The 25,883-nt window shown below is 43.5% G+C and overlaps 1 protein-coding gene across 3 annotated transcripts in view; it reads left to right on the top strand.

The window, feature by feature from the left end:
- ATP2C1 (ATPase secretory pathway Ca2+ transporting 1) overlaps positions 1–25,883 on the top strand; it is a 108,439-nt gene that overhangs the window by 17,449 nt on the left and 65,107 nt on the right. The window contains exon 1 of one of the 3 annotated variants that reach the window (XM_075827121.1): positions 17,711–18,138. The exons of 1 other annotated variant lie outside the window; for it this stretch is intronic. In XM_075827121.1, coding sequence (XP_075683236.1) covers positions 18,004–18,138 — 135 coding nt within the window. In that variant the 5' untranslated portion in view covers positions 17,711–18,003. Of the gene's footprint in view, positions 1–17,710; positions 18,139–25,883 lie in introns of those variants that run through there. One more of the 3 variants, XM_075827123.1, reaches the window with a different exon arrangement.

Below are 25,883 nucleotides of genomic sequence, written 5' to 3'. Positions count from 1 at the left end.
GTAGACCAGCGGAGGCGGCAGGTAATTTATGTTCGTGTATGTGATGTGTGTATTATGTTCGTGTGATACTGTCTGCTGAGCCCTGTATCTAATCCTCCTACACTGTGCAGTCGCTCAGAAAATGGCGGCACACAGTGTAGGAGGTTTGAAGATTCAAACCCTTCCTTATCTTGGCACTAGCCAGAAGAAGGGAAGGGGAATTGTGTGAGGACACTAGAGGAGAGGGTGTCCACCCCAAATTTGCAGCATAAAGCAATGAGATTGCTTTACCACAGTGACCATGCTGCAATTTTGGGAACTGCTCCCTCTAGTGCCCAGCACATGGAAATGTTATAAATTAGAATCTAATTTATAATATTTCCTGACTTGTGAAAAAATTAAAACAATGTGTAATCACTCAAATACTAATTGTTTAACTGAAAAAAAATAATAATAATTCTAGCGACACATTCTCTTTAAAAGCAATAGAAAATGGTTTTGTTTTTGTGGTCATGTGACCATCCTGGAGATATTTTCATTGAGCTGAGACAATTGAGGACGTTCTTCGTTTTTTTTTTTACGGATCTGAAAAACGGATGGCACCCTGATGCCAAAGGGATGGAAAAAACGAACGAACTGAAGGCAATTGCAGAAAACACTAATGCAAAATGGTCATTTTTTCACTGACTGAACTCGTACAAGTTTTAACAATGTTCGTCTGAATAAGGCTGGGTTCACACGAGCATGTTCGGTCCGTAAAGGACGGAACGTATTTCGGCTGCAAGTCCCGGACCGAACACACTGCAGGGAGCCGGGCTCCTAGCATCATAGTTATGTACGATGCGGCCGAAATACGTTCCGTCCATTACGGACGTAACATGCTCGTGTGAACCCAGCTTAAGACCTAAGAGTCGGTAGTGGCTGCTGTGCGGTTGAGGTGTGGCCCCAATTTGGCCAAACGCCAGGACAATATAATGTTTTATTGCAAATTGAAGTGGTTTTTAAATAATTGTTAATGTCTGCGCATTTTTGCAGGTATAAAGCAGTTTAACCTGCAAAAATCATTCAATCCTTTAAAAAACATTCCCATTTGTACTAAAAGCGCAAGTTGGCTCAGTGTTTTGGTCGCAACATGTGTCCATTCCCTTAGAGTCTATTCACACTGTGTGGTCATATCGAAGTTTAATGTCATTATTACCGCAAAATCGCTGCAAAATGCGTGGTATGCTACACTGTAACAAAAAACGGCATAGTTCTCAGATTTTGTAGAAATCGCAGCTATAAACCGCGATTTGACTGCACAGTGTGAATAAAGCTGGTCTTGATCATGTGCTGCTTACACACTACACAGATCACTTTAGCTCTAATACATATAATGGACCAAGCACCTGTCTGAGCAGTATATGAACAGGACAAGTTTTCATCTTCTGGATAAGAATGTTCCTTTTCTCTGACAACAAGCAGAGATCTTAACAATTGTGAGAAATTGATAATATTAGAAAACTTTACCAAAAAAAAATCTTTATCAGCTGCACCGTTAAGGAAATGAACACAAAAGCTGTATAGTCACTCCTCGTTCCTCTATCTGTTCCCGGAGAGCTAGTCTAAGTGACCATATATCAAAATCGTATTTTAGAAAGCAATAATATATTTGTTTACAATTCCTTTAAGGATTATTCTGTTTCCAATAGTATCCAGGGAGATTTATGTTAAAATTCTGGAGATGCTGTATGTAGGTGTAGTCAGTTCTACCCATGATGCCAAGTTGCTATGGCATTGAACGTAATGGCTTACTTATGACATCAGTGTTTACATAAGAGAAATTGTGCGTGCCAATGTGAGAAGACAGAAAAAAGGCACAAACTGTAAAATAAGCATATTGCCTGCTCGAGGTGTTAGGAGCGTGCGGAAATCTTATATGTGTCATTTCTTTTGTTTCCACCAGCACACTCAGCTTCTAAGGGTCTAGCATTGGAACTGAGAAAAAGGAAGTATAACCAACAATGTAAATTTAAGGGCTACGTCTATTTTCACAACCATTTGCTTTTATTTCTCTAATGCATCTATAATGAAGTAACTTTTCGAATACTGTAGCTTTCCGTAAAAATATCTTCCCTTTTTGTGTCTACAACTCCTATGCAGACATATATGTCTCCATGGTAATAGACAACAAACAAACCCTGTGTAGTCTGATCCAGGGGCGGATCCAGGATTGAATGCTGGGAGGCAAATTTTGCTTCCTTTGGTCAATCCCCTCGCCATATGTAAACCTTCAACACAAAAAGGAAAATTAAAGTGGAACATAGAAACACCTTATCATGAGGTCAAGAAAATACCTACTTCCGACATTTCAGTCAGGGTCAAGTGTACACTACAAGCATCAATATAACCAATAATACCACCATACAGAGACTATATAGTGGTCAGATACCAGTTCTACAGTGTATTATCACGCTGCAGACCATACAAGACAATGCAGCACAGAATAAATAACAATTAAAGAGACTCTGTCACCACATTATAAGTGCCCTGTCTCCTATATAAGGAGATCAGCGCCGTAATGTAGGTGACAGTAATGCTTTTTATTTAAAAAAAACTATCTTTTTTCACAAAGTTAGGAGCGATTTAAGTTTATGCTAATGAGCTTTCTTAATGCCCAAGTGGGCGTACAAGTAATGTTAGGGCTTGTGTATGAGGCTGCACATAGTGATATATCTATATCGCTAGTGCAGTGTAAATGAATGGAGAGGAGTGCATGATGCTGATTGGTCAGCGTCATGCACTCCTCTGTACAATGCCCACTTGGTCGAAAGTAAAAGTACGCCCACTTGGACATTAAGAAAGCTCATTAGCATAAACCAAAATCGCTCCTAACGTTGTGAAAAAAGATCGTTTTTTTAAAAAAAAAAGCATTACTGTCACCTACATTACAGCGCCGATCTCCTTATATAGGAGATAGGGCACTTATAATGTGGTGACAGAGCCTCTTTAAGCAGAATCTGTCCGCTCTCATGACATGTCTGTTTTAGTAAATACTTGTATTACCCATGAAATAACAATTCTGGAGTACCTTATCTTAGAACTCTGTATTGTGCTGTTTCTCTTTTTTTCCTCCTAGAAATGTAGAAACAAATTGACAACGAGGTGTTACCTCTTTGTCAAAGGGCTTTGTCCCTACACACTTTTACACTGTCAAATCATCGCTAACAGTCTCAGACATTGATTTTAACAGTCAAGTGACCGCTGCAATCCACAAAACAGCTATAGCTTTATAGTTAAAATTAATTAGTTGCGTTCAAAAGGTAGGCCAGGCCTTATTCATACATTTCCAGTAGGAATAACAGAGGAACGTCACAACAGAGTTCTAAGTAATGATGCTCCAGAATTGTTATCTCGTGGGGAATACAGGAATTTACTATAACAGACATAACAGGAGAGGTGACAGATCCCCTATGAATCCAGTGACTCACAGGTGACATCATCTCTGATTATATGGGTGGAACTACTTTTATCCATGTGTGTTGAGTATCTCCTAGCATATCATTTGTAGACCTATACTCTATGGCTTGTCCTTGAAAGACCATCACTATACCCCATAAGCTGCTGTTGCTTCACAAGTTAAAGAGGCTCTGTCACCAGATTTTCAAACCCCTATCTCGTATTGCAGCAAAGCGGCACTGCAATGTAGATAACAGTAACGTTTTTTGTTTTTTTCAAAAACGAGCATTTTTGGCCAAGTTATGACCATTTTTATATTTATGCAAATGAGCCTTTCTTATGTACAACTGGGCGTGTTTAAAGTTATGTCCAACTGGGCGTGTATTGTGTGTGTACATCTGGGCGTTTTTACTTGTTTTACTAGCTGGCCGTTGTGAATAGAAGTGTATGATGCTGACGAATCAGCATCATCCACTTCTCTTCGTTACCACCCAGCTTCTGGCAGTGCACAGACACACAGCGTGTCCTTGGGAGATCACGCTGTGACGTCACTCACTTCCTCCCACAGGAACTTCATCGCGTCGGATGAGCGAGGACACGCTGTGTGTCTGTGAACTGCCAGAAGCTGGGTGGTAACGAAGAGAAGTGGATGATGCTGATTCGTCAGCATCATACAATTCCATTCACAACGCCCAGATGTACATACACAATACACGCCCAGTTGGACATAACTTTAAACACGCCCAGTTGTACATAAGAAACGCTAATTTGCATAAATATAAAAATGGTCATAACTTGGCCAAAAATGCTCGTTTTTGAAAAAAAACAAAACGTTACTGTTATCTACATTGCAGCGCCGATCTGCTGCAATAGGATATAGGGGTTTGAAAATCTGGTGACAGAGCCTCTTTAACCCCTTCCCGCCGGATCACGTACAGTAACGTCATTAAAACTGGTGTCTTACCGCATTTTCACGTTACTGTACGTTATGGAGATGAAGCTGGCTCAGGAGCTGAGCCAGCGACATCACCGCCGGGTGACAGCTGTATGTTACAGCTGGCACCCTGAGGTATCGGCCAGGACCGGAGCTAGCCTCCGATCCGACCGATTAACCCCTCACATGCTGCGTTCAATAGAGATCGCAGCATGTGAGGAGTTTATAGCCACCGGCACCCCAGCAACGTGATCGCTGGGTTGCCTGTGGCTGCAAAGGCGATCGGAGGGCTAATGCTTACCTCCCGATCAGCCTGTAACGGAATCCTCCTATGCCCCGTCGTCGGCGGGGCCCAGGAGGCTTCCGGTACCATCGACAAGATGGTGCCGGCTCAGCTTCCGGCTCAGAAGCTGAGCCGGCGTCATCAGCAGTGGGTGTCCGCTGTATGTTACAGCGGACACCCCGATCTATCGGCAGGAACCGGAGCTAGCTCCGATTCCTGGCATTAACCCCTTTGATGCAGCGATCCATTGTGATCGCTGCATCCTAGAGGTTTGTAGAAAATCGGCAGCCTTGCCATGCAATGGCAAGGCTGGCGACTGTTACTATGGCAACAGGAGCCCTAACAATGGACTCCTGTCTGCCATTACGTAAGCTGATAAGGCCCTGCCCAGAGGCGGAGCCTGATTGGCTTGCTGTCAGTGAACAACTGACAGTTCCAATACATTGCACTACATAGGTAGTGCAATGTAGTAGAACATCAAACAAACAGTTGGACATTCAAGTCCCCTAGTGGGACTAAAGAAAAGTGTAAAAAAAAGTGTAAAAAAAGTAAAAATAAAAGTTGTAAAACATACAATAAAAGTTTCAAGTAATAAAATAAAACACAATCGCCCTTTTTCACTTATCAAGTCATTTATTATAGAAAAAAAGAATAAAGCCATACATATTTGGTATCGCTGCGACCGTAACGACCTAAACTATAAAAATATTATGTTATTTATCCAGCGCAGTGAACGCCGTAAAAAAACAAACTCAAAAACACTGCCATAATTACTGTTTTTTTGGTCACTGTCTTCCAAAAATTGAAATAAAAAGTGATCAAAAAGTCGCATGTATCCAAAAATGGTACCGATAAAATCTATACCTCGTCTCGCAAAAAACAAGCTGTCACACAGCTCCATCGATGAAAAAATGTAAAAGTTATGGCTCTCACAACTTGGCGACAGAAAAAATACATTCTCTTTCCAAAAGTAATTTTATTGTGCAAAAAGTTATAAAAAAGTTCTATAAATTTGGTATCGCCGGAATCGTACTGACCCGCAGAATAAAGGTAACATGTAGTTTATAACGCATGGTGGACGCTGTATAAAAAAAAACACCTAAAAAACTATGGCAGAATTGCTGTTTTTTTTGTCACCTTGCCCCAGAAAAAAGGATAACAAGTGATCAAAAAGTCGCATATACCCCAATATGTACCAATAAAAGCTACAGCTCGTCCCGTAAAAAAAGAGCCCTAATACCACTACGTCTATGAAAAAATAAAATAAGTTAAGGCTCCAATAATTCAGGAAAGAAAAATATCCAGTTGTGCCGGCCCGAGGGGAACATTTCTTCTGTTTCAAAAGGTGATGTATCAAGGCACTAAAATTAGGGAACCAGGAAGGGGAGAGCCCAAACATATCTGCTGGAAGCGACGGTGCCCGTATTATACCAGGACAACACTTTCCCGGCAAAATTCCCCAAACTGCAAAGGTGCGGAGTGTGGACGAAAAGGGGGATAAGGAAGGACATTTATCAGTGCGACACCGGCCTGTGCAGAAAGGATCAATCACAGCGTAATACACATCTATGGATTATTTTATTATTATTTTTACCTTATTATTATACCACCTGACTATGCCCCTGATGTACTCTGCCCAGCTCAGATATGCCCCACATTATAAAAGGAAACAACAGTGATACTCCAAACAAAACTATTACCAAGCAAATTCCATGCTCCAAAACCCAAATGGTGCTCCCACCCATCTGAGCCCTACAGTGTGCCCCAATAGCAGTTTACTTCCACATATATGGCATCACCATGCCCGGGAGAACCCTTTTAACAATTTTTGGGTGTGTGTCCCCAGTGGCACAAGCTGGGCACGACATATTTGACACTGAATTGGCATATCTAGGGAAAAATTTTAATTTGTGCAATCATTTATGGAAAAGACACGTGGGGTGAAAATGCTCACTACACCTCTTAATAAATTCCTTGAGGGGTGCAGTTTCCAAAATGGGGTCACTTCTCAGGGGTTTCTTTTATTATTTCACATCAAAGCCTCTGCAATTGTGAACCAATACTTTATATGTCGCCAAATTAGGCCTCAATTTTACATGGTACTCTTTCACTCCTGAGCCCTGTCGAATGTTCAGGCAAAAGATTAGGGCCACACGTAGGGTGATTCTAAAACAGGGAAACACTGCATAATAATTGAGAGCTGTCTTGTTATGGTGGCACAAGCTGGGCACCACATATTGGCGTATCTAAGGAAAAATTCCCATTTTCATTCTCCAACATCGTGTGCACACGAATTTCTGCAAAACACCTGTGGGGTTAACATGCTCATTACACCCCTAGGTGAATACCTTGAGGGTGTTGTTTCCAAAATGGGGTCACTTCTAGGGGGGATCCACTGTTTTGGTCCCACAGGGACTTTGCAAATGCAACATAGCGCCCAGAAACCAAATGCAGCAAAATCTGTACACCAAAAGCAAATGGCGCTCCTTCCCTTCTGAGCCCTGCCGTGTGCCCAAACAGCATTTTATGACCACGTGTGGGGTATTGCCGTACTCCAGAGAAGTTGCTTTACAAACGTTGGGGTTCTTTTTTTCCTTTATTTGTTGAGAAAATTAAACATTTGGAGCTAAAGCTACGTCTTATTGAAGAAAAAGGATTTTTATTATTTTCACTGCCCAATTCTAATAAAATCTATGAAACACCTGTGGGGGCAAAATGCTCACTACACCCCTAGATGGATTCCTCAAGGGGTGTAGTTTTCTCAATGGAGTCACTTTTTTGTCGTTTTTTACTGTTTTGGTACCTCAGGGGCTTTGCAAATGCGACATGGCCTGCGCAAACAATTCCTGCTAAATTTGAGCTCCAAAAGCCAAATAGCGCTCTTTCCCTTCTAAGCTCCGCCGTATGTCCAAACATCCGTTTATAACCACATGTGGGGTATTGTTTTACTCGGGAGAAATTGCTTTACAAATGTTGTGGTGCTTTTTCTCCTTTAGTCCTCGTGGAAATTAGAAAAAATTAGCTAAACCTACATTATCTTTGAAAGAATGACGATTTTTATTTTCACGGCCTACTTCCAATAATTTCTGCAAAAAACCTGCGGGGTCAAAATGCTCACTATACCCCTAGATAATTTCCTCAAGGGGTGTAGTTTCCCAAATGGGGTCACTTTTGGGGGATTTCCACTGTTTTGGCACCGAAAGAGCCCTTGAAACCTGACATGGTGCCTAAAATATTTTCTAATAAAAAGGAGGCCCAAAATCCACTATGTGCTCCTTTGCTTCTGAGGCCGGTGCTTCAGTCCATTACCGCACTAGGGCCACATGTGGGATATTTCTAAAAACTGCAGAATCTGGGCAATAAATATTGAGTTGCGTTTCTCTGGTAAAAACTTCTGTGTTACAAAAAAAATAGATTAAAAATGAATTTCTGCAAAAAAAAAATGAAATTTGAAAATTTCACCTCTACGTTGCTTTAATTCCTGTGAAACGTTTAAAGGGTTAAGAAACTTTCTAAATGCTGTTTTGAATACTTTGAGGGGTGAAGATTTTAAAATGGGGTGACTTTTTGGCAGTTTCTAATATATAAGGCCCTAAAAGCCGCTTCACAACTGAACTGGCCCCTGTAAAAATAGCCTTTTGAAATTTTCTTGAAAATGTGAGAAATTGCTGCTAAAGTTCTAAGCCTTGTGACGTCATAGAAAAATAAAAGGACGTTCAAAAAACGATGCCAATCTAAAGTAGACATATGGGGGTTGTTAATTAGCAACAATTTTGTGTGGTATAACTGCCTGTCTTACAAGCAGATACATTTACATTTAGAGAAATGCTGATTTTTGCTCATTCATCGGCTGATCGTATCATTTATTTGGCGGAAATTATTATCGTTGTCAGCAGCACATCTCCCTGTGTAAACAGGGAGACGTGCTGACGACATGATGGTAATGCATGGAGATGAGCGATCGTAGGAACGATTCCTTGTCTACATACATAGCTCCTTGTAAAAGGAGCAAACGAGCGCTGATCACCATCACCGAGCTGTGTTCACATAAGCGTTGCCCTTCCGTTGAGGGGTTCCGTGTGAGGTTTCTGTTTGGGTAACCCCTCAACGTAAAGGCAAACAGAAACCTTAGCTTCTGTTTGCATCACCAGTGATCTCAATGGTGACGGAAGCGTTGCTACAGGTTTCAGTTTGTCATCGTTGTGATAGGGTTCCGTTGTTTTTGACGGAATCAATCAATAGCGCAGTCTACTGAGCTATTTCACAAGGAGTAAACGAGTGCCGATCAGCGAGCTGTTGATCGGCGCTCGTTGCGGCCAAAATTGTCTGGTGTAAAAGGAACTGCATCTATACAGGTCTGGCATGCAGCCAAGGAGCTTGCTTATTATTCCAATATCCTACCTAAAACGCCAATGTGGCGTAATCCTTTGTTCTCACATCTGTGTACCCTTGGTGACTTCACCTTCTGGGAAGCACAGAATGTACATACTTTAGGACACTTTTATATGAGGGCTCTATTAAATCTTTTTGTAATGGAATCACTAGTTGAGCAATTCTCCCAGAGTGCAAGTTATAGAATTGCTCTGTAAGCGATTCCCCAAAGGCAGCTGAAAACTGTCAGGAATAAGCGTGCAAATAATCCGCTACATCAAGTCCGTCACTACTCTGATTAGCAGAGTATAAGGCTACCCTGTGGTCTTCACCAGAGCCCAAAGCTAGGCAGGTTGGATTTGGCTGCATAGAACCCAGGTTGCTTTAACAGAATACGGTGTTGGACAGGAGCGCCAGAGGGTAAATCGCAACAGAGTTTACAACCAGGAGAGAGTGTAAGTCTAAATGAGTAAACAGAAGAATGCCAGGAGTTGCAGAGGTCAAAACCAGCCGAGAGCAGAATGTCCACATCAGTGAGCGAGAAGGGCTAATCTAAAGACCGATCCGAGGTCCAGTTCCAAGAATCCAAATAGTCATGTGATACAGGGTGTAACCAGGAGCTTGATCAGAAACTGCATGCACAAAAAAATTCACAAGCAACAATGAATGAACTGACCAGACTTAAATACTCCACACTAGAATCTGATAGGATGAAAACAGAGACATGAGATTGGCTTTGCACAACCCAGAGCCGCCCAAAAGCTAGGCTAGTAGTCATGACAACCTTAAAGGGATCCTGTCATCAACATCTTACCTATTAAACTCGCCTGACCCCTCAATGGCCGCAGCTGTCCAGAGTTCGTTCCTGTTCTCTTCTTTCCTGAAGTCCTCCTCTGTCGGTAAATATAGTCGTTTAAATTCTTCCCGCCTTTTATGGTAATTATTTTTCCCTCTGGGACGCAGCTTCTTAACCCCGCCCACCACCGCCACCTGTCCGGCCCTGACTGGCTAAGGAGCTGTCAATCAAAAAGAAGGAGGTGGAGTCCACTCTGAGACGCTGGAGGAATGAAAATCTGACTCTTTTCGGATGAAGATTTGACTCTTTTCTGCTCATTTGCATACGGCGTGGGACCACTGAAAAACGGAATACTAAAGGTACAGAGCTTACTTAGAACATGTTTATAGCTTAGATGACAATGATTTTTCACCCACTTTCACCAGGTATTGCTGGCTTTATAGCTAAAATGCTGGTGACAGGTTCCCTTTAAAGAAACAGACATGTCCTAACACTTTTGTTCAGATGCAGGAGAATTGTGATTTGCCTATAACGTCCTTATTCAGATACTTAGAGCTCAAACACGAACTGTGCAGCCAATTTCTTAATATGGAATCTCTCAGTACCCATTTATTGAGACACATACATCCCAGGGTCGCTAGGGCCTAAATTCCCCGCTCTATACACACCTCTTGGGTTCCAAAGCTAATGGAAAATGCACATCCCTTTATTATCGTCCAGCAATTGGGAGAAGGCCTTGTAGTTTCATTTTCTATGTCTCTCCTGCTGTGAATCACAGGATGTCACAATTATATTTTTTGCATCAATGTTACTTGTCACCTCAACACCTCCATAAAATGGGTAGGTTTCCTCATACTATATGCCATTGCTGCGCAATGCCTAATGCTGACTTTTGGCATTTGGCGTGGAATTGCACATATATACAGGCATTTTAGGAGGAAGCACTAGATGTTCTGACTGATGATGCCTATACCCCGAACCCCAGGGCTGTATCTACTAGGCCTCCTAGATGAAACTATATTGCCTCGCTTGTCCATATCTTCCTCCAGGAAACGTTGTTCTTTGCCCGGAAAGCAATTGCCCTACGGTGGATTGTTGATAGACCTCCTCTCGTGACTCAATGGAAAACACAGGTTAACACGGCCATCACATATGAGAAATTTGTGTATAAGAATAGGGGATGCCCCCAGAATTTTTCAAAGGTTCAGAATGCGTGGTGTACATTACCACTGACCTTGTTCTCCTCTGGAACCCAGAGATCACACCTATCCTTGCGAGTTGATAGTGCCCGTTAATTTTTCAGTGGTACTTCTTTGAGTAAATATTGCTGGAGAAATACTTTACCAATATTTCTTGAGCTTGATTATTGTATATGCAATGTATTATTTCTCATTTTAGTATATTCTGTAGTCACCACGCATGCATGAACGCATACAAAGGGTTTATCTGTATTGCTTTCTTCTTTATTTTGCTGAGAGTTCAATAAAATTAGTTGTTTTTTTAAAAAAAAATGTATGAGACCCTAGATCAGACCCCATACCAAACCCACTAAGTTAATTAGACCCCACATGAGACAAACATAAATTCATCAGACCCCAGACCAAAACCTATAAATGAATCAGACCCCATATCAGACCCCCTAAATTAATCAGACCTAACATTAGATCCCCTAAGTTAACCAGACCCCAGGTGACCAACCAAAATTAATCAGACCCCAGACCAGACCCTGTAAATTAATAAGACCCCAGATCAGGGCTTCTATTCACCGATCCCGAATACTCTTTAGATCTAGTCACTGCTCACTGCATACTATGTCTTCATGCCATCCAGCATTAGGACAATATGTGGACTTTTTCTCCTGGCGCTAAGGAGGAGACCGGGTGCAAGAAAGGTAAGTATAAATGGAATCTTCCACTATCTATTCAATAAATGCAATAGATATTGGCTGATTAAAAAAATTGCGCAGTGTTCTAGGGGGCGATTGCTCCCATTGCTCCCCACCCTAAATCCGTCCCTGGTCTGACTCTGAAGTCATACTCTATTCTATCTGCCCCCTAGTCCTTAGCATACATTTGGTCAATTAGCGAAAACTAGGGGACAGATGGAAAAGAGTATAGGCCATTTTACACGGGCCAATGATCGGACACACGAGCATTCATATGAACGCTCGTTCCCAATCATTACCCCGTGTAAACAGGGTAACGATCAGCCGATGAACGAGCAAACGCTTGTTCATCGGCTGATCTGCTCGTTTATGCAGCAATAAGTATTATAGGTCTCGGCAGCACATCTCTCTGTGTAAACAGGGAGAGGCGCTGCCGACATGATGGAAATGTATGGGGACGAGCTATCGTAGAAACGAGCGCTCGTTCCCATACATAACCAAGCACTGCTCCTTGTGAAAGGACCAAACGAGCGCCGATCACCGAGCTGCCTCCTTCATCAGTGCTCGTTTTCACGGCCCATATCGGAACATGTAATAGGACCGTATGACTGCAGAATCAGACTCCACAGGGTTCGTTTTTTTTGTCCTTTACCAGAATTTCGGTTGCAGAAACTTTGCAACAAAGTACGGTACGATGTAAGTGAATGGGGTTTTAAAAGACCCTATTCTCTTACAATTTATAAAATCTGCAGCAGAGCCTAGTCATGCTGTGGATTTTCAAATCTACAGCTGCCCATCTGTTCGGAAAATGTCTCACATTTCATTGATTGAAATACAACATAATTTCACTGACCAATAATGTAATGTGTATTTTCCCACAGTTGAATTAATTATTAGATAGCCATTTTGTTACGCTGCAGCCTCTTATCTACCAGTAATCATAGGTCTCAACCTGTGGGGAGAAGTGGCGTAACTACAGCTGTAGCAGCCATAGCGGCTGCTACAACATTAGCGACGCCACATTCAATAGTATCTGCTATGACAGAGCAGGGAGGTATCTCTCTGCTCTACCATAGGCTACAAGCCACATTCGGTCTGCAGCCTATCAGGCGCAGGGTCAGGATCCCTGCGCAGGCCGGCATGATGACGTCACTGGATCACGCCGGCCTACGCAAGGATGTGTTGAGGAGCTGCTCAGTTCATCGGGGGAACGGGGCCCAGGTGAGTATAATTTTTTTATTTTTTTGGCGGGAGGGGCTGTATAGCACTGTCTACACTGTGATTCGCTGCAACGGTCACATGGGATGAAATGTCATCCCAGGAGGCCGGCCTGGACAAAGAAACACCAAATTTTGTGTAAGTATACCATTTTTTTTTTCTGAGTTGCGTTTTTTGCAGCAAAATCGCTGCGTTTCCGCCAATAAAAAACTTAAGGAGGAGTTCACACAGAGTTTTTGGATGCGGAAACTGCATTGGAAAACGCTCCAAAAAACGGCCGAAAATGCCTCCCATTGATTTCAATGGGAGGCGGAGGTGTTTTTTGCCCGCGGCGCTCAATGGCCACGGGTGAAAAACGACGCGAAAATCGGCATGCAGGCAGAGCAAAATCTGCAGAAACTCCATGTGAACCCAGCCTAACATTTGATATTTTTTGTGGGTTTTACCTCTACATTGAATTCAATGGGGAAGACCCGCAACAAATAAGCAGCGATTACGCAAATAAAATTGACATGCTGCGGATTAAAAAAACGCACCGCAGGCCAATTTCTGAGCATTTTTTCCACTCCGTATTTATGCAGCATGTGATGAGATTTCTTCAAATCTCATCCACTCTGCTTCTACTGTATTAGGCCCCAAGCACACGACCTTAAATTATAGGATGTAATTACGGCCCCATTAAATTCTATCGACCTCGGACACCTTTCCGTATCGCTACGAATGGGGTTCTGTGCCGTAGAACTGTGCCGGGAATTATGAAGTATGTCAGTTTTTTCATGTTTTACCGGCCGTGCTCCCATACTTTGTATGGGAGCACGCCCCAAAAATTCGGGCAGGCCGTGATTACGGGCACGACCGTGTACATGGGGCCTTATGCTGCGGATTTTCCCCGACATCCGTCGCGGAAAATCCGCAGTATTTACACTATGTGTGAACTCCAAATATATACACGATAATACTAATAATAATACTAATTGTTTCGATTTAGTGGAAACCTAGGCATCTAGCAAGGTACTGGCATTAGTCCCTTAAAATAACCCATATTGTTTGTTACTGACATTAAATAACATGCATTGGAACCTGTATATTGCAGTATATATCGATTATGTATTTTATTAAGTGTTGTTGCGGTATAGTCACTTACATGAAATGACATGTTAAAGGTTACATTTTAGCCTATAATAACCCCAAAGTGTCTTTTCAGTGAAGTATATCGCAATGCGTGAAATTAATGGCTATGCCCACACGAAAATTCACAACAAAATCGCCAGGTAGCACGTGGATTTCGCCATAGATTTTCATGCGGATTTGTAGGCCAGTTCAACAGCCTGATATTTATGCAATGTATGAATCCCCTCTAATATTACATTTCCACTGCAGCGGCTACTTTGGGCTTTTGAACCAGGACTCACAGCACAAATAGATTAATTGATTCAAGTGAATAAGAGTAGACCTGCAGTACCGCCGCTATGCTATGTACGGTGCCAACTGCTTCCAGCTCCGTACATAGCATTATGTGCCACAACATCAGGTGCCCGCAGGCCACCGGAGCGGCTTACCGGTGCGAGGTCTGGGTGTCGGACCTGCACCGATGATATACTGATGACCTATCCGGTGGATAGGTCATCAGTTGTGAGAAGGTGGAAAACCCCTTTAAGTTTTTGTTCAGCATTTCAAAATTAGGTCTATAATTTTGTAAATAATTGGCTTTATTTATTATGTACTGATCTAAAGCTAAACTCAAAATTCGACTAATTTCCTGTCTACTCAGGGCACTGCATTGCAGGTGGTGACGGTAAGGCTGGGTTCACACTACCTATTTTCAGGCGTAATGGAGGCGTTTTACGCCTCGAATTACGTCTGAAAAAACGCCTCCAATACGTCGGCAAACATCTGCCCATTACTTTCAATGGGTCTTACGATGTACTGTGCCGACGACCTGTCATTTTACGCGTCGTTGTCAAAAGACGGCTCGTAAAATGACAGCCTCGTCAAAAGATGTGCAGGACACTTCTTGGGACGTTTTTGGAGCCGTTTTCTCATAGACTCCAATGAAAACAGCTCCAGAAACGGCCGTAAAAAACAGCGAAAACGCAGCGAAAAAAGCGAGTTGCTCAAAAAACGTCTGAAAATCAGGGGCTGTTTTCCCTTGAAAACAGCTCCGTATTTTCAGACGTTCTTTGTTAAGCGTGTGCACATACCCTAAGGGAACATTCACAGTTCTTGTTATATATTTGTGGTTTTACTGTAAAAGGGGTTATCCCATGAATTATTTTCCTACTAAAAGTCCAGAAATGCTTTTAATAGCTAAGGCTATTTTGACACGACTGTGAAATACGGCGGTCACATGACCGTTTTGAGAACAATGTAGTTCTATGGCTGTATTCACACGACCGTTTTTTAACTAAATACTGGCCGACAAAGAATATAACATGTTAAATTTTTGACTGCTTTCACGGCCCCCATAGAACATAGAACTGGATCCGTTTTAAACAGCCAGTTTTGAGAAAGCAATTCGTGTGACCACTGTTAAAAACGAATCGGTTGCTAGCACTAGTCTTCACAAGGTGACTCAATTGTGTCCGCGACCTAAGGAGCCAGATACAATTGACAGCGCTGGCAAGGCAAGGGAACTATTAGTTCCCTTCCCTGCCATTCGGCACTTTTTTGTGATGCAGGTGGCGCAATGACTTTATCGACCCGCCTGCATTGTTCCGATGGAGCAGGCCCGGCCAGAAGAGACTTGGCCTGCATTGCTGGAGGAGCGGACAGTGCAGGAACGGAAACTGGTGCTATCTACATGTGCACTGTGGCACTATATGAGCACTATCTACAGGGGACACTGTGCCGCTATCTACATGGGCAATGAGTGGGGCACTATTTAAATTAGTACTATAGCACTATCTACAGGGGGAACCACGGCACTACCTATATGGGCCCTGTGGCACTGTGTGTGCACTGTGGCACTATCTACATGGGCACTGTTACACTATCTATGTGGGCACTATCTACAGTAAGCACTGTGGTGCAATCTGGATGGGCACTGTGTGGCACTATGTACATTAGCACTTTGGTATTATATACATGGACACTATCTACAGTGGCACTCTGGCTCTATTTACATGGGCACTGTGTGTAGCACTATCTACAGGAAGCAGTGTGTGGCACTATCTACAGGGGTATTGTGGCACTATCTACAGGGGTACTGTGGTGTTTTCAGGGGTTTGGGACAAACCCTGACAAATGAATTGTATCTGTTTTTTTACGGACGGAAAACGGATGACAAACGGCCGCTAACTTCATTTTCAGCATTTCTAGCATATAAACATACTTTTCGTATCTTCATTTTGTTTTCCTGTGTCCCCCTTGGTGCAGCTTCTAATCTGTGCTGCTGGGGGAGAGGCTCTGAGCAGAATCAGTCTCCTTCCCCTATGGAAGCTGACAATATAGTCCCTTCCTACTTCACCTGCAGATAGGTAAGGCAATGTTCACATATGCGTCAGGGCTCCATTCCGACAGAGCTTTCCGTCGGAACGGAGCCCTGACTGACACAAACTGGAACCAAAGGTTTCCGTTTCCATCACCATTGATTTCAATGGTGACGGATCCGGTGCCAATGGTTTGTCTCCGTTGTGCAAGGGTTCCGTCATTTTGACGGTATGAGTACTGTAGTCGACTACGCTATTCATCTCGTCAAAACAATGGAACCCTTGCACAACGGAGACAAACCATTGGCACCGGATCCGTCACCATTGAAATCAATGGTGATGGAAACGGAAACCTTTGGTTTGTGTCAGTCAGGGCTCCGTTAGCACGGAAAGCTCTGACGGAACCCTGACGCAGATGTGAACATAGCCTTATTTATACTTTTCAGTAACATACACACAATACAGTACAAACATACAAAGTAACAATACAAAAGGTGCAATAGGCAGCATTGACAAGAACAGAAGGCATCAAAATGTTATCAAAGTTTACATAGAGTTTCACAGTTGAATTCGAGGGAGGGCAGAAAAGGGAGATTGAAGAAAATGGCGACAAATCACATATTCCTGTATTCAAATGACTGAGGGATAAAACTATAGATCAGTCATGAAGGCATCTGTGCATCTCCATTACATAGCCCAAGGGGGTAATTGACAATTAAAGAGGTAAGGGAGAACATTGTAAGGCCCCATGCATACGACCGTAAAAAAACTGTTTTTGCAGACCACAAAAACAGACCTATTCACTTCCATTGAACGCGGACACCTTTCTGTATCGCTACGGATGGGTGTCCGTGCCGTAGAAATTATGGAACATGTCCGTTCTTTTGCATTTTGTGGGCCGTGCTCCCATACTTTGTATGGGAGCACAGCCCGAAAAGGCGGGTGGCAGTCGGCAGCCGGCCGTGCCCGTAATCGCGCATTTCTTCATGATGGGACTATTATCCATAAGCCCAACAAGCAGAAAAGAGGATCTAGGGGCAGGTTAGGCCCAAGGTCAGGATATTACTTAAAGGGGTGAAAGTTCCTCTACAGAAAGGTAGATCAACTACAAGGGAAAGGAGGCAGGTACTCAAGAAATTCGAGACCTCATTTATTCGGAACCATACACATTGTTCAGTAACGTGCGCCTCATAAAGATTTGTATATGACCACACGCAGCAGGCGAGCTTTACAGAACTGCTATCTGGCAGAAGAGTAGTCAGGAGTACAGCCCCGCTCTCCACTAATCACTGAGCCTGTCTCATCAGTGAAAGTGACTTTCGTATACACGCCAGGATTGGTCACGATCGCTGCGCTTGCCGATTGGCCATTCGTAGTGAGGTGGGAGGGCTATTCGCAGCCAGGGAAGTGTATTGCATAGCTGCCGTATATTGCCTAAGAGCTTCCGGTGCGGTCGGTAGTCAGCCGGTTAGCTGGGCATATTACGGCGGCGCTGTTGCTCTCAGGTACGTGGGTGTAGCGTGTGACTCATGTCGCGGCTTGACCTGCTCATGGACTAAAGTGTAGCGTGACCGCTCAGCTGACTCCTCGTAGTAAACAAGCCTTCCGGTCCTGAATGTGGTGCGGAGCTCGGTCCGGAGTGGGGGAGACCCCTGAACGCTGCTAGGTGTTATGTCTGCGGCAGAGGCTGAAGCGGCGGTAGCGGTGGACAGGTGTGCGACATCGGGCTGGAAGAGCAGAAGTGACGGATCTCCTGCTACCCGGGGAGGAGGACCTGTGCTGCCAGGCGGCGGCTCTGCAGTCACGGTGAGCGCTCTGTTCCGGGTGGGCAGCGGTAGAACACTGGCTGGATACATTGTTATACTCCGTGTCACTGTAGATACAACTACCACGGAACATCAGGTGGCTCCAAACTATCCGGAGTTGATGACATCCGTTGTAATAAAATGCCGATCGGGTGTAGGGGAGTGGTTTGTTTATATACGTTGCCCATAGCCCTGGACAGGTCCAGAGTCCCTCCATGTGGGCGAGATCTTGTCCCTTCTAAACAATCACTCCAAGATCAGCACTTGCAACCTGAAATGATACAGATGACTGTGGATATATTTCCCAATCATGAATGTTTGTTTTCTTTATTGGATTGTCACAATCCAGTCGGCAGAAGTAAGGTTCCTTTATATATGGGCCGTGAAAACGAGCGCCGATCAATGAGACAGTTGGGCGATCGTATCTCGTTTACTCCTTTTCATTAGGAGCTGTGATTGGTTATGTATGTAGACGAGCACTCGTTACTAGGGTCGCTCGTCCCCGTACGTTTGCATCATGTCGTCAAGCGTCTCTGATTACACGCGGTAATGTGACATCACCGACATCGATAATATTTATTGCTGCAGATCAGCCGATGAACGAGCGTTTGATCGTTGTCCAGTTTACACACGGCAATGATCGTGAACGCTTGTTTGCCCGATCATTTGTATTCCTGACACCAGTTGTCTGTGTTTGAAGCTGCAGTGGGCAAAGATCGTTCGTCCCCGTACAGGTTGCATCAACTTGCTACAAAAGGTCTCGCTGTAGCCCCAGTATGATTGACTACTCAAAGGATCAACCTATGTTACATTATCGTATAATGAGAAATAATACAGGGTACGCAACTGTGTGGGGTGAATACACCTGCGATCTCTAGAGGAGCGCTCTAGGGAAAGGCGATCTAAGGGCCTGTTCACATCAGCGTTGGCTTTCCGTTCTGGGGTTCCATCGGAGGTTTCTGTCGGGTGAACCCCGCAACGGGAAGTCAAACTGAAACCACAGCTTCTGTTTCAGTCACCATTGATATCAATGGTGATGGAAACATCGCTAATGGTTTCCTTTCGTCACAATTTCGGCAGATTTCCTTTTTTCCGACGGAATCAATAGCGCAGTCGACTCCGCTATTGATTTAGTTGTTAAAACGGAAACCATTAGCAATGTTTCCGTCACCATTGATATCAATGGTGACTGAAACGGAAGCTGTGGTTTCAGTTTGACTTTGCGTTGCGGGGTTCACCCGACGGAAACCTCTGACGGAAAGCCAACGCTGGTGTGAACAGGCCCTAAAAGATTAGAATTCTAAATTGCTTCAATATCAGAAGGCTATGTTCAGACGGGTTTTTCTATTGGAAACCTATGTCACTCATTTGCCTGAAAATCCACGGCAGAAATCCAAGGCTGACCCTCGGATTTCTGCCACGGTTCCGCACGCAGATTAGCCCAGGTTAATGGGGCTGATGTCGTCGCTGCTCGATGCAAAAAAGACGTGTAGAAGAAATGTCACACTTTTATAAAAAAAAAATAATTTATTATTATTTTGCAACGCGGTACTCAATACTGCACGGGGAAAATTCCGTCTCGCATAAACAACAAGATAGTTTTCCATCAATCAATTTTCACAAGCCGTTTCGTGGGCTGCAATCCGCCTTGTGAACATGGACGACAGTACATATGTGGCAGAATATTTGCTCAATTTTAGCGCAGACCTTCAAATGGAAACCAATGTGTTTTTCAACCCTACAACATTCTGCTGGTTGCGTTCTCATGGGCTCTTTCTCCACAGCGTCCTGTATCGGTCCCTATGCTGTGCACCATGCATGCCGTGAGAACTTCACCTAGGCATCCTGACTGTTGCAGGGGGCAGCACTTTGGCAATTACACACTTCATCCTTTCTCATCTGCAGTTTGGGGAGTTGTGAAGGGGCATCGTTTCAGTGTTTGCCTCAAGCAGCAAAAAGTCTATAGCCGCACCCAGCAGTTCTGGAATAGTCGCTATAATTGTGGTCACCAGGAGTTCTTCTATACATTACAAAGGCTCTCCTGAATTCGAAGTAGCGAGACGGTGCCTGGTCATGGCATAAGCTGGGAGGACGAGTACTGAGAAGGGTTTACAGTGTAGGGCTGCTATGTAAATGGCTATTGAGAAAAAACTAGGCGGCATCTATATCTAAGATTCACTTTATCAGAGGGCGACGGCGTGCATGACTATTTATCCACAGAGAATAGACCCATTGAGGGTCCCCCGAGTCAGACCCCACTAGTCATATTTTTATGGCAGATCTAGTTTAGAGACTTTGCATGCTTTTTAAAATAACTTTTTAATTGTTGGACCGCAGTAAGGAGGACATTGAATGTTCGCTACTGCTAGATCACACATTCGGCCGCTTCCGTCATTCTTATTGACATTGAATGGAGCAGTGGTCGCATGACTGACCGGCGCTACATTAAAGCTCCTCCCCACTCCTGGGGGCGGGGGGTTTGCAGTGAGGAGGGACTAGAGGTTTGGGACCCTTGTTCTCACGATCGGTGGGGGGGTCTTAATTCATGAATCGGGGTAAACCACTTTAATTTCTACCCAATTTAGGTTAGGGCTACACGGCTTCTTTGGTCGTAATCAACGCGAATATACCTGCGTTGTGACCCGCAGTTTGACATGACCGCGACTCGACAATTGAGAAATTCGGCAGGTTTTGATTTTTTGCGACTGGTCGTGGCAATGCGACCACATTCAACTTAATTACGTGCGATGTACTTAGTGGCACACAACGATCTTCGGCTGCGCAACCTGCGGCCAATGTCGTCGTGTAGCCTTAATGTCGGTGATTTACAGTACTTTCTTATGTACTCATATGGTAATGTTGGCTGATTGGTTTTCTTAGTATCTGTCGGTTTGATAACAACTTAGCAATTCTGTAAATCTGGAATTTATATACAACTCTTTTTATTTAGATTGCAGAAACTAAAACTGCAGAAAACCTGATCAAACTGGTTACAAATGAAACCATATTGACTGACCTTCGTAGGATTATCAATGGGATGGCCATACAGGGGCAGCTATACCAGTGCTGATGGCTGGCTAGATGTGTGGTCCCATATGGACACCTGCACATGGAGGTCCAATCCTTACCTTATTAATGAGAAAGCAGAAGGATCAAGTAATCCGTATAATATAAGTGATGGTGTTTTTTAAAGTATGTTCACACCGTTTCTGTAAGAAGCAGAAAAATACGAGACCGTTTCCAAGAGAAAACCCCCTCTGAAACCCGGTAAATATGCCCCATTGTGAGGAGGGGTAATCACTATAACCACTGTTAGGCATAGTTCACACACTGCAGATTTTATCTGGATTTTGCGTGCATTTTTTTTTAAGCCAAAACCTAAATGGATCCAGGAGAGCAGACACTTAAAGGCTTTCCTTTATATATTATGCATTATTTTGGACTAAAAAAATCGACATTAAATCTGTGGATTCATATGCAGCAGACAGCAGTGTCCTCCCTCCCTCCACCAACAGTAAAGTTACCCAGAATTCTTGGTAACACATTGGTCAGATAACCTTGAAGGGTGCCATTTTCTGCCTTCATGTCAGATTGGGCGTAGGGGCCTGTTCACATATTCGTTAGGGGCCTCCGTCGCGGATCCGCCTAAAGTACTCGAAGCAATAGCACCGCATCCTGCACTGTTTCTGGTAAACCACAGACACGCCGATGGAACCCATTAAAGTCAATGTGTTCTGTTAGGCACCGGTGGTGTCCGTCATACAACGGAATCGGCACTTCCAGTATTTTATTTTTATTTTTTTTTGTTCTCGTGCTCTGACGGGGCAGAACAACCAAAAGACCAATGCATGTGTGAACCTGCCCTTAAACAGTGTGCCTCCTTCCATACTAAGGCCCCATGCACACGCTACAGATTTTGTTTCAGAAATCCATACACGTGCTTATGGCATAACCCGTTTTGTAGCCCACGCTTTTCTATTCAAGACTTCGATTGGATGCAGCAAGAAACAGAGGTCTGAATTATTTACTATATAATCACCTAGTATCCCTGTTGGATTCCAAAAAAAGAATTAGAGTAGAAAACGCACTCCTGGTGCGAGGTGTGAGCCTGACCTTGCCTTTGTTCTGGTTTGGTGAGTAAACCCGTTAATGTGAGATTTCAGTACCGTGTGCTTCTAGTACTTCTATGGCCCAGTGGATGAGCTGCATTAGGAGATTTATCAAAACTGGTGCAAAGGAACAGTAAGTTGCCCATGGCAACCAATCAGGGAGCTGCTTTCATTTTTCAGAGCGCCTTTGAAAAAATGAGATGGAATCTGATTGGTTGCTCAGGGCAACAACTCTACTTTTCTTTTGCACCAGATTGGGATCATAAATGGCTAGTCATACCTAATGTGAAGAGGAAGTACAAGGATCATACTCTGTAAATATTCCTCTAAACGCTATGTATACAGGCGGCTATCCTTGTCTGAGTCACTGAGTCGCTTCCCCTTTCCCACTACAAAGCGTGACACTTCTGGAGCATAATTCCAGTTTCTGTTTGATCTGCAGTTTCGTCAGAGAGCGGCCTTTGATGTTGTTTGGCTTTTTTTATATTGTACGTTGGTTCTTTTTTTTTTTTTTTCTCTTTGTAGCACACTTTTTCCCTTTTGCCTGGATGCCCTCGGTGAGTCTGCTCTTCCTTTTTTTTTTTTTTAATACAAATCCGTTTTTTACTCTCGGAGATTGGCAGAGGAGGTGCCACATCCGTTTCTCGGTGTTGTCAGCACAGTAAAAGCTGATAATTACATCAGCTGCTATTCTAAAAACGACACATAATGCCCGGACTGTCAGAAGACTGGAATCACACATATAGTTGTTTTTTTTTTAAGCCAAACACAGGAATGGAGGAAAAAGGAAAAGTATGAAGTAAAGACTTGTATGTCTCCTCTTTTGGATCCACTCATGTGTTTGGCTCAAAAAACTGCAGCAAAAACGGCATGTGTGATTCCAGCCTTAAACAGCCTGTATTTGCTGACCGGCTATAAGTAAAGCCATGGGGAATTTGATCACCTGAATGCAAATTGAATGGTTCTGATGTAAGAAGACTGGAAGTGGATTGTTGTATGCCGTTCCCTAATACAGTACAAATCCCTTTCAATCCAATATGTTATAATACACAATCTGATATTCCGGCACTTGTTTCCAACTGCAATATAATGTTTCCGTAACTCCCACAGAAGTGAATGGAGGTTTACGGAAACAGCGTAGCATCGTGAGCTACGCTGTTTCTGGAATTCGGAAGCTACGGAAATGCTCTCCATGCTATTCTGTTTCCGAAACTCCCATCCACCTTGTCTGGCTTCCGCTGCTGTCTGACCATGTAGGACAGGGGGTCAGCGGGGCCTGTCCTAGAGATATGCCATAAATGTCCCAGATGGGAAACCATAAATGTGTATAAAGCGGATCTGTTGCCCCAATATGCTGCCTTGGGTAAGGGCAGCATATTACAGTCATATATTAGTACATAAGAAACTTGCAGTGTTTGGCTAATAAGGGTTATTCTTAGTTATGTTGGGAGCACACCCCCCCCCCCCCCCCCCCCAACCCAACCTATCCTTTCCTCGTCTGCCCTTTCCACAGTGATTGACAGCTGGCTGCATACTTTGCAGCCTGTATTCTCTTATCGCTTCTATTAGTCAAATGGCACAGTTTTTTTTTTTGTTTTTTTTAATTTTTTTGTGCCGTTTTGGCTAATGGGATGGACCTGTCCCTGTAATATGCTGCCATTACCTAGGGCAACATGTTGAGATAGCAGATCAGCTTTAACATTTTGTTTTGGGGGGGGGGGGGTTCTTCTGTTGGGTATGACTTGGATATTTATTATGTTCTATTGCAGATAAACACTTGTAGCTTTCTTCTTTATATGCCAAGATCTATCTTCTGTGAAATGTTTTATAGAAAGATAATACTTACCCAAAATTTTTGAATATCCATATATCATTTATTAGTTGGACCCGAAGCCAAAGTTTGTTTAGTTACTTAGACCTCATTCAGACGTAATGCAGTCGCATTTTAGCATCTGTATTAAGGTTGTTCGACGCGAACCCCCTACTCCTCAATTGAACATAACTACAATCACTATAGGTATTACGCTTGTCTGAATAAGGTTTAACAGGGATATTGGCTTTTTTTTGTTTTGGAGCCTATTTTTGCAAATGTGACAATTGGAAGTGCAGCCATGTTTGTTGTGACTTGCCCTCACTCCAATCGGTTTACCCTTCCCCATTGGATAATTTAAAATAAAAACATTTTTTTTTTTTTTTTTATAATTTATACTTTCATCACCGCTCCTCTTCCTCCGCATGCTGCGACTCATACACTGTGATGATTCAAGACGTTGAGTGCTGTGTCACATATAGTGCACTGATGCCGCTTGGCGTCGGAACCTTGTAGGAGCCGCAGCATGCTGAGGGACCTGGTGGGGAGGGCGCTGAGGTGAGGTATACTTATTTTTTGTTCTATGTCCGAATGAATGGTGCACGACTGTGGTCGTTACGCCACAATTGTGACGCACCGCCAGCCGAAAGATGCAACACGTTTATTAAGGGGCGTTCACTTTCTATCATCTTTGCAAAAATGGCCACCGCAACAAAACCGACAAATGTAAATTTCTGTGTAAAACAAACCATTACTCGTTCTTTGGGTTTTTCTCTGACTTCTGATTTACTAGTTTACGCCTAATTTTACATTTGGGTTAAAATCCTATTATGCTAGAACAAAATATTGTCCCGGGGGCTGTAATAAGGTTGGCGTACGAGTTTCTTATATATTTCCCGTATGAAATCTTTCTCTGTGCGGTGCTCATAACATTTTTAGGGGGGGGGAGATGGGTTTGAACACTTCCTAGACTACTTAAAGGGGTATTTCCATGTTGAACATTTATGGCATATCCACATGATACCCCTTTTTGTCGCTGGGTTTTCCAGAAAAAGCCAAGCGTGTTTTGCTATGCTGTTTCCGGAACTCCTATAGAATTTACAATAAACGGTGAGGCACGATGTTTTGGTAGCTCCCGAGTTCCTGGAAACAGTGTAACTCACGGTGCTACTCTGTTTCTAGAACTTCCATTTACTTCTATGGGCGTTCCAGAGTCTGTTTAGCAAAATGTGCTCAGCTGTTTCCGTAAAACCTGGCCACCTCATGAGGCCCCGTGCACACGGCCATAGATTTCGTCCGTAATTACGGACTTATTAATTTCTATGGCTGACTGACCCCTTCCTGTATATTTACGGTAAGGTGTCTGTGCCGTAGATAGGCTCTGCAAAAGATAGGACGGGTCTTATTTTTTGCCCTTTACGTACTACGCTCCCATACTTTATATGGGAGCACGGCCTGCAAATGCGGGTGACGATCATCCTCCGACTGGGCCCGTAATCGCGAATCGTGACTACCGACGACACGGTTGTGTACATCGGGCCGAACGCAGTGGCTGGAACCCAGCAACGGTGGCAGAAGGTAGGACAGATGGCATATAAATGTCTGAGATGGGAATGCTCCTTTTTAAATCTCAGGAGATCGCACACAGATCGTTCATAAGATCTCGTGAATAAAGCCTTATGCGTTATTGTTGACCTGAACCCAGAAAAACGTTATTGCTGAAACAAGAGTACCACTCTGACCATATTAACATCTTTTTGTACCACTAAGACAATCTGACAGGTTTTGTGGGTTGTTTTGAAAAATGATGGGGTAGATTTATTCATC

The sequence above is a fragment of the Rhinoderma darwinii genome, chromosome 5 (assembly GCF_050947455.1).
Source record: "Rhinoderma darwinii isolate aRhiDar2 chromosome 5, aRhiDar2.hap1, whole genome shotgun sequence".
NCBI classification, from domain to species: Eukaryota; Metazoa; Chordata; class Amphibia; order Anura; family Rhinodermatidae; genus Rhinoderma; species Rhinoderma darwinii.
This window is presented reverse-complemented; position numbering and strand designations above follow the sequence as displayed.